Source organism: Chiloscyllium plagiosum, chromosome 39 (assembly GCF_004010195.1).
Source record: "Chiloscyllium plagiosum isolate BGI_BamShark_2017 chromosome 39, ASM401019v2, whole genome shotgun sequence".
Lineage (NCBI taxonomy): Eukaryota > Metazoa > Chordata > Chondrichthyes > Orectolobiformes > Hemiscylliidae > Chiloscyllium > Chiloscyllium plagiosum.
Window position 1 is genome coordinate 4,904,088 of NC_057748.1, and position 9,511 is coordinate 4,913,598.

The following is a 9,511-nucleotide window of genomic DNA, read 5'->3' on the forward strand; positions in this document are numbered from 1 at the left end:
GTACAATAGAGTGTTACAAGGGGACATAAATTTAAGGTGAAGGGTGGAAGGTATAGGGGAGATGTCAGGGGTAGGTTCTTTACCCAGAGAGTGGTGGGGGCATGGAATGCGCTGCCTGTGGGAGTGGCAGAGTCAGAATCATTGGCGAACTTTAAGTGGCAATTGGATAGGTACGTGGATAGGTGCTTAAGCTAGGACAAATGTTCGGCACAACATCGTGGGCCGAAGGGCTTGTTCTGTGCTGTATTGTTCTATGTTCTATGTTCTATGGCGTTTCCTTTCTTCCTGGTGGTGAAATATAAAAAAAGATTTACACACTTGTTTTTCCTCACTGTGTCCTACACTTGCACACACCATCATGCGTGTTGAGGAAAAATAAGCCCCACCGCTGTTAGGCAGTAGTGTTGGGGGAAAAGAAATAAAAAGGAGTGTCAGGGGCTCTATTCACTGTGAGAGTTGGCTTTGAGGGAGCTGGAGCAGTGTCAAGGACTCTCTATGTTTTAATAAAGGGTGACTTGATGATGGGATACCGGCCTCTGTGGAGTTATTTCAGTGGCAACGAGAGAAAAACATGTTCCTGAAGAAATTCACTCATAACAGTGGTCTTCGAGTTGGGGTTATCATATCTGGCATCAGACCACTATTTGGGAAGCTTGACTTGTTTGATCTGCCATTTAAGTTTGGGCCCAGTATATGTAAAGAGTCCAGGCAAATGAATTGGGGCAGATTGAAAAGTAATGAGTAATTCTCTTGACAGCTTGTGGACCCACAACGTTTTTGGTTATTAGGAGCCTAACTTTCCCTGAGGCACCAGATACTAAAACCTTTCAATAGTTGATGGATTTAGTTAAGGAATATTACAACTCAAGACTCCTCTGAGATGTGATTGGTTTTACTCTGCAATTCAAGAACTAGAGAAATTGTATCGGGGTTTTTGACTAGATTAAGATGACTGGCAGAGACTTCAGTTTAACACATAATGACGTGCTAAGAGATGGTTTGGCATGTGGGGTTAATAATGCAACCATGCAGAAGTGCCTACGAGCTGAAGCCCAACTGGACTTCACACAGACACTACAACTGGCTTTATCATTGCAAAATGCAGCAAGTGGAGCTTATGAGTTGCAGGTATTCCAGTAGAAGTGGACACCCTCACCAGGCCAACTGAGTTTGGGAAACACCACTTGAGTGAAGGCAATTACATAGCCTCACACAGGACATATCCCGAAGAGAGGGACTCTAGGTCAGCCCACAGCACAACCCCAAAACAAAGCCAAGCTTCGATCAAACGGTGAAAATTTCCTTCAGGATCTGGGCTGGATATCTATTGCAGTTGTTGCTGGTCAAAACAGCAGAATTGTCCCATTAGACCTAAATGGAGTAAGAGAACTCATTGGCCGGTATCCAGGAAAGTGCACATCCTGGAAAGCCCATCTACAGCTGGCTTCGAACAGGTAAATTGCTTAGCAACATCCAAGTCAGAAGCAATCCAAATAAACACCTGGTTGAATGGTCACCCAGTTCTAATGGAGGTCAATACTGGCAAGACCGTTTCAGTGATTGCAGAACCTGTCTTGAACAAATTTTGCTCTGAACTCTAGCCTTAAAGTTAGTGCAAGACCTTAGCTAGACTGACAACCTATATCTGGGACCTTTTACAACTTCGGTTCCAGTCTCTTAGGAGAAGCGGCTAGTTCAGTTCCCACTGCTTGTCGCAAAAGGCTTGGGCCCTGGCTTGATGGGGTGAAATTGGTTGAGAAAAATACACCCAGAGGGGCTCAGCATTTTTCAGTTAGAAAATGGCTGCCTGAGTGAAGTCCTAATTAAATACCTGGAAGGTCGAGGGACGATCAGAGGAGCCAAGGCTGCCTTGCATGGTGACCAGGAAGCAGTTCCTCAATTGTGTAAGGCCCATCCAGTACCATTTGCCTTATGGGTAAAGTTAGAGGCAGAATCAAGAGGCTGGAAAGGGAAGGAATCATCAAACCAGTCCAGGTTGTGGAATGGACAGCATGAAGCCCAATGGGTCGGGTCAAATTTGTAGGGATTTTAAACCAACGGTAAACTGCTTTTCCCAACTGGAAAATTACCCAGTCCCTCGCATAGAGGATTCATAAGCAAAGCTGTACATGAGACATACGCTCTTGCAATTGTGTTGAGATGAGGACTCCCTGAAGTATGCCACAATTAATACCCACAAGGGTTAGTACCAATATACGAGATTGCCATGTGGGGTATTGTCAGCCTGTGCCATTTTACAGCAGATGATGGAGAACGTTTACAAGGTCTACCCCAGATCGCCATTTATCTTGTCTCTATGACTCTATGACATGCTAATAACAGGGAAGAACAATAAGGAGAATTTAGAGAACTTGGACATAGTCCTTATGAGTTTCTCCCAGTGAAAAATGTGTGTTTCCAGGCTCCCCAACTGACCAACTTAGGCTACAGAGTCGTCAAGACTGGGTTACATCCCTTGGAATAGAAAATGAAAATGATCAAAAGTGCCCCACCTCCCATGTCTGTACCTCCTCCCAAAATCCAAAACATCACAATTTTCCATATTATATTCCAATGGCCAAGGTTTTGCCCATTGTCTTAATCTGCTTCTTGTCCTCTGCAGACTGTGTTTTTATTTTGTCTCCTTTCCTTTTTAAATAAAGATCTTCTGTTGGCAGTTTTCCAAATGCTCTCCAGAATCTAAAGATTCTTGGAAGATTACGACCATTGTGTCCATTATCTCTGTTGCTAATTACTTTAATATCCTGGGATGCATCCCAACAGTTGCAAGGGACTTATCAGTCTTTAGCCTTATTTGTTTCCCTAGCACTTTTTCTGTAGTGATAATTTTATGTTTATTTCCTCTCTTCCTTTTGCCCCCAGCCCATTCAGTAATTTTGGCATGGTATTAGTGTCTTGTACCGTGAAAACTGAAGCAATGTATTTATTCAACTCCCCTGCAATGTTTGGTTCTTCTATTATTATTCCCCAGCCTCAATCTCCAAAGGGCTTATGGCTTCTCGCTTCCTTTTAGATATTTAAAGAAGCTCTTACCATCCATCTTGACAATACCTACAACTTCACCCTCAAAGTTTATTTTCTCCCTCTTTATTATGATTAGATTATTTACAGTGTGGAAACAGGCCCTTCGACCCAACAAGTTCACACTGACCCTCTGAAGAGAAACCCACCCAGACCCATTCCCCTACATTTACCCCTTCACTTAACACTACGGGCAATTTAGCATGGCCAATTCACCTAACCCCTGCACATCTTTGGACTGTGGGAGGAAACTGGAGCAAACCCACGCAGACAGTTGCCCGAGGCAGGAATTGAACCCAGGTCCCTGGCACTGTGAGGCAGCAGTGCTAACCGCTGTGCCATCGTGCCACCCATTATTCTTTGGTTGTCCTCTGTTGGCTATTCAAAACTTTCCTTAATTCTATGGTTTACCACTAATCTTTATCACATTGCATGATTTTTTTTTCCTTTCAATCTGATGTTATCCTTGACTTCTCTGGTCAACTATGATTTATTTATCCACTCCCAAGAATCTTCTTCCTCACTGGAATGTGAAGCATGAGCGACATCGGACAATCTAGCAGGAAACTTGCCACCAGGTTACATGAACACCAACTGGCCACCAAAAGACATGACTCACTATCACTAGTTTCTATACAGACAGACAAAGAAGGACACCACTTTGACTGGGACAACATGCACATCCTAGGACAGGCAAAACAAAGACACTAATAAGAATTCTTAGAGGCATGGCATTCTAACCAGAACTCCATCAATAAACACATTGATTTAGACCCTATCTACCTTCCCTTGAAACAAAGAACCAGAAATGGCATCACCCAACTTAAGAAACCAAGACCTATAAATAGAGAGGCTGGACATACCGCCAGCGCTTCACTGGAGACTCTCACTGATGATGTTACCTCGTGTGGTAACGAAAAGTCTGAAAACAAATCTTCAAGCTCAGCTGTTTCTGACCCAAGTTCCTCACTCTCAAAAGGAATGCTAAATTCTACCATGTTATGATCACTACTTCCTAGGGGATCTTCTACACAGGCATCACTTATTAAACCTGCCTCATTACACATCACTGGATCCAAAATAGCCTGTTCCTGGTTGGAGTTAAAAAAAAAAATTATGTGGGATGTGAGTGTCACTGGCTGGGCCAGCATTTATTGCCCGTCCCTAGTTGCCCCCTGAGAAGGTGGGGGTGAGCTGCCTTCTTGAATTGCTGCAGTCCATCTGCTGTAGGTAGACCCACAATGCCCTTAGGGAGGGAGTTCCAGGACTTTGACCCAGCAATGCTGAAGGAACAACAATATGTTTCCAAGTCAGGACGGTGAGGGGCTTGGAGGGGAACTTGCAGGGGGTGGTGTTCCCATGGATCTGCTGCCCTTGTCCTTCTAGGTGGAAGTGGTCATGGGTTTGGAAGGTGCTGTCTGAGGATCTTTGGTGAATTTCTGCAGTGCGTCTTGTAGATGGTACAACGAGCTGCTACTGAGTGTCAGTGGTGTGGGGAGTGGTTTGTAAATGTTCTGTCAATCAAGTCATAGACAGTGTCAAGTTTTCTGAATGTAGTTGGAGCTGCACTCATCCAGGCAAGTGGGGAGTATTCCATCACACTCCTGACTCGTGACTTTTAGGTGAGCTTTGGGGAGTCAGGAGGTGAGTTACTTGCTGCAGTATGCCTAGTCTCTGATCTGCTCTTGTAGCCATTATATTTATGTCCAGTTGAGCTTCTGGTCAATGGTAATCTCCCAGGATGTTGATAGTGGGGAATTCAGTGGTGGTAATACCACTGAATGTCGAGGGGTAGTGATTAGATTGTCTCTTATTGGAGATGGTCATTGCCTGGCATTTGTGTGGTGTGAATGTTACTTGATACTTTTCAGCCTAAGCCTGGATATTGTCCAGATCTTGTTGCATCTGGACAGGGACTGCTTCAGTATCTGAGGAGTCACAAATGGCACTGACTTTGTGCAACCATCAGCAAATATCCCCATTTCTGACCTTTATGATGGAGGGAAAGTAATTGATGAAGATAGCTGAGCCTAGGACACTACTCTGAGGAACTCCTGCAGAAATCTCTTGGACCTGAGATGACTGACCTCCAATAGTCACCACCATCTTCCTCTGTGCCAGATATGACTCTAACCAGTGGAGAGTTTGCCCCCGATACCCATTGATTCCAGCTTCGCAAGGTCTCCTTGATCTCCTTGATGTCCTGAAGAAGGGCCTGTGCCCGAAACGTCGAATCTCCTGTTCCCTGGATGCTGCCTGACCTGCTGTGCTGTTCCAGCAATAAAGTTTCAACTCCTTGATGTCACACTCGATTAAATGTTGCCTTGATGTCAACAACTGTAACTCTCACTCACAACATACAGGTCATTCTGCTTTAATGTGCGTTTTGTCAACACAAATTCACTGTCATGCAATTGATGAATTGGGGACTGTTTTTACAGCGCAAACTTTTAAAACGTGTATAAGCTGTAACGTGGGTACATCACCAATACTTTAAGCTGTTTTTAAGCGTGATTTTTCTATAACACAGGGTTTCACAAGAACGCGACCATTGCATTATAGAAAACTACCTGTATTGTTCTTCAAAATCAATTTGACTACAATCTATTGCTGTTTGGGACAATTGCTGTTTGGGGGTTTATAGGCTATTCCTGCCAGTTTCTTCTTCCCCTTTTTATTACTTATCTTCACCCATACTGATTCCACGTCTTCTGATTAAGATCATTTCTTGCTATTGGACTTATTCCATCCTATACCAACAATGTACCTCACCACCCTATCCTTCTGAAAATTCATATATTCCTGAATTTTTAGTTCCCAGCTTAGATCCCCTTGTAATCATGTCTCCATAAAGACTATAGGATTGTACCCATTTATGTGCACTTGTGCAATGAATTCACTTACTTTGTTTCAAATGCTGTGCTCATTCAATTAAAGAGGCATTAATTTTGCCTTTTTAAAATCATTTTTCCTCCTTGATCCTTATTCTGCTTTTCTTGTTCCTTTCTGCCATAATCTGACTATTGTTATTCAAATACCTGTGCTGTACTGCTGTCATATTGCCTTGTTTCATAGCCTACGTTTCCCTTTTCCCCCTGTCTCCCACTCTAATTAGCTGATTCATATGGGAACAGTTCACATACATTGGAACACATCTGCATACATCTATTCCAGGTGTGATCTCACCAAGACCCTGTACAAATACAGTAAGACTTTCCTATTTCCAAGTTCACCTCCCTGCAATAAAGGCCAATATACCATATCCCTTCCCAAGTGCTTACAGCACCTGCCTGTTTACTCCCATTGGGTGGGTTACAAGGAGACCCAGAACCCTTTGTACACCCACAATTCCCATGGAACACTGGAGATGGTGTTGTGGAAGTTGAGGAAGTGTTTAAAGGGTGCAGTTTTCCACAGGATTGTGGTTTGTTTTGGTGGTGAGTGTAGAAGCCTCAATATTTACATCTTAGCTTTTGATCTGTAATTCTGAGGGCCACACTGAATGCTGTGAACCAGTGACTCGGAAAAGAGTCAGAGAGACATTGAGTTTTCACAATGCAGAATGAGGCCAATCAGCCCATCTTACCCATGCTGATCATCAAACATTCAAAAGATCTAAGAACAGCATTAGGGCCATTCAGCCTATTCAATCTGCTTCACCATTCTATCACGGCTGACATGTTTCTCAACCCCATTCTCCTGCCTTCTCCCTGTAATCTCTGATCCCCCTTACTAGTCAAACTATCTATCCCTGTCTTAAATTACTTGTCCTCCACAGAATGAGTTCCACAGAATCACTACCCTCTGGCAGAAGAAATTCCTCCCCATCTCAGTTCTAAAGGGTTGTCCCCTCAGTCTGAGGTCGTGCCCTCACACTGTTGGAAACATCTTCTCCACATCCACTTAATCCAGTCCTCTTGGTATTCTGTAAGTTTCAAAGCAATTCAATTCCAATTTCCAGCGCTTGGCTTTGCATGTTATCGCCCTTCAAGGACACATATTATTACTTCCTAAATGTCTTGAGGGTTCTTGCCTCTAATACCCTTTTAAGTAGGTTGTTCCAGATTCCTACCACCTTCTGGAATCCTTACAGTGTGGAAACAGGCCATTTGGCCTATTGAGTCCACACTGACCCTCCAAAGAGCTCCCACCCACATATCCTATCCCTGTAACCCTGCATTTCCCATGGCTAATCCACCCAGCCTGCACATCCCCAGACACAATGGGACATCTTTGGACTGTGGGAGGGAATTGGAGCACTTGGAGGGGACATGAGGACACAGGGAGAATACGTGCAAGCCCCACACAGGCTGAGGGTGGAATTGAATCAACTCTGGTGCTGTGAGGCAGCTGTGCTAACCACTGAGCCAGCTTCCGGGCTGGAAAACAATCCTCAACTCTCCTCTAAACCTCCTGCTCTTTACCTTATAATGGGAAGCGGTGTTTGGAAGGGTTAACCCCTGTGCAGGGTATTGGTAAAACTGCAAGGCAGAGGGGACACCTCTTCCAGGTGAGAAGCGTGAGATTTTCAATGGGAAGACGTGAGGCAAAAGGATGGTACCTCTCGCACCGCCAGTGTCTGGAGTGTGTAGGAGAGATGAAGCGTAATCTGATAGGATATGTGGATGGGATCAACATTAGAGTGGTGCTGGAAATACACAGCAGGTCAGGCAGCATCCAGGAAAATCGACGTTTCAGGCAGAAGCCCTTCATCAGGAATGGTGAAGAGCTCCTGCCTGAAACATTGATTTTTCTGCTGTACATTTCCAGCACCGCTCTAATCTTGACTCTAATCTCCAGCAACTGCAGTCCTCACTTTCGCCTATGTTCTTCGGAGGGTTGGTGTGAACTCGATGGGCCGAATGGCCTGTTTCCCCACTGTAGGGATTCTTGAAGGTGCTGGGAAACTGGAACAACCGACCTAAGAGGGTGGTAGAGGCAAGAACCATCAAGACATTTAGGGAGTAACTATATGTGCCCTTGAAGGGTGATGGCACCTGTATTTGAGTTTCAATAAAAGCCCTAACGACAGGCAAAGCAGCACCTTGAAAGCCTGTGTGTGTGTGTGTGTGTGTGACTTGATAGAAACTTGTTCCCATCTGAATCAGTTGGGGGGGGGGGGTTGGGGTGTAAATCTGTGTGGAACAGATTCAGCAAGAACTGACAGTCAAACACACACATACACAAGAGGATGTGAAATGAAATTCACTGCGCGATTCACTGGGGAGCAAGTGTCTATACAGCCCTCGCTAATGCCCTGGGGCAGTAAATGTAAAACAGGGCACATTGGTCCCAGGCGCGTTTACAAAAACCAAACAGCAATCTCTCACTTCCTCATTTGCTCACAGCGATTGCTAACGAGCGAAGTCCAGGACCAGGATTTGTTCAGTTCCTGTAACCTCCCCCCCCCCCCCTCCTCCTGCTCTAGCTGGGGTTTCAGGGAGAATGAAGCGAGTGTCCAGGCGCTGTCAGAGGGTCCCCATCCGCAGGGAGTGAGTCCTGACCCCCGGGCTGCCATGGCTCACTCTCACCAGGGACTGCTCCTCTTGCTGGCTCTGCTCTTCCCCAGCTGGGTAAGTAAAGATCTCTCTCACACACCTCACAGCCTCGCGGTTTTAACACGGACTGAAATGCTTTCAGGGCGAGATGGGTCTGGTGGAGTTTGTAGATTTTGCAAAGCACTGCTCTGGGGCGGGGGGGGAGAGTGACAGAAAGAAAGAATGTGACAGAAAGAGGGAGAGTGTGTTAGAGAGAGGGAGAGAGACAGAGAGAGGGAATGTGACAGAGAAAGAAAGTATGTTACAGGGACAGAGTGACAGAAAGAGAGAGAGTATGACAGAGACAGAGGGAGAGTGTGACAGACAGAGGGAGTGTGTGATAGAGAGAGAGGGACAGATAGAGAGCAAGGGAGAGTGCGACAGAGAGATGGAGAGTGTGACAGAGAGAGAGGGAGTGTGTGACAGAGAGGGAGTGTGTGACAGAGAGGGAGGGAGAGTGTGACAGCGAGGGAGTGTGTGACAGAGAGAGGGAGAGTGTGACAGAGAGGGAGTGTGTGACAGAGAGGGAGGGAGAGTGTGACAGAGTGTGAGTGTGTGACAGAGAGGGAGTGTGTGACAGAGAGGGAGGGAGAGTGTGACAGAGTGTGAGTGTGTGACAGAGAGGGAGTGTGTGACAGAGAGGGAGGGAGAGTGTGACAGAGTGTGAGTGTGTGACAGAGAGGGAGTGTGTGACAGAGAGGGAGGGAGAGTGTGACAGAGTGTGAGTGTGTGACAGAGAGGGAGTGTGTGACAGAGAGGGAGGGAGAGTGTGACAGAGTGTGAGTGTGTGACAGAGAGGGAGTGTGTGACAGAGAGGGAGGGAGAGTGTGACAGAGTGTGAGTGTGTGACAGAGAGGGAGTGTGTGACAGAGAGGGAGGGAGAGTGTGACAGAGTGTGAGTGTGTGACAGAGAGGGAGTGTGTGACAGAGAG

General features: G+C 45.8%; 1 protein-coding gene across 1 annotated transcript in view; it reads left to right on the top strand.

Annotated features, from left to right (window-relative positions):
* Nucleotides 1–8,413: 8,413 nt before the first annotated feature.
* LOC122542007 (receptor-type tyrosine-protein phosphatase H-like) overlaps nucleotides 8,414–9,511 on the top strand; it is a 100,067-nt gene continuing 98,969 nt past the window's right edge. Inside the window, exon 1 of the mRNA XM_043679300.1 lies at nucleotides 8,414–8,615. Coding sequence (XP_043535235.1) covers nucleotides 8,559–8,615 — 57 coding nt within the window. The 5' untranslated portion in view covers nucleotides 8,414–8,558. The remainder of the gene's footprint in view (nucleotides 8,616–9,511) is intronic.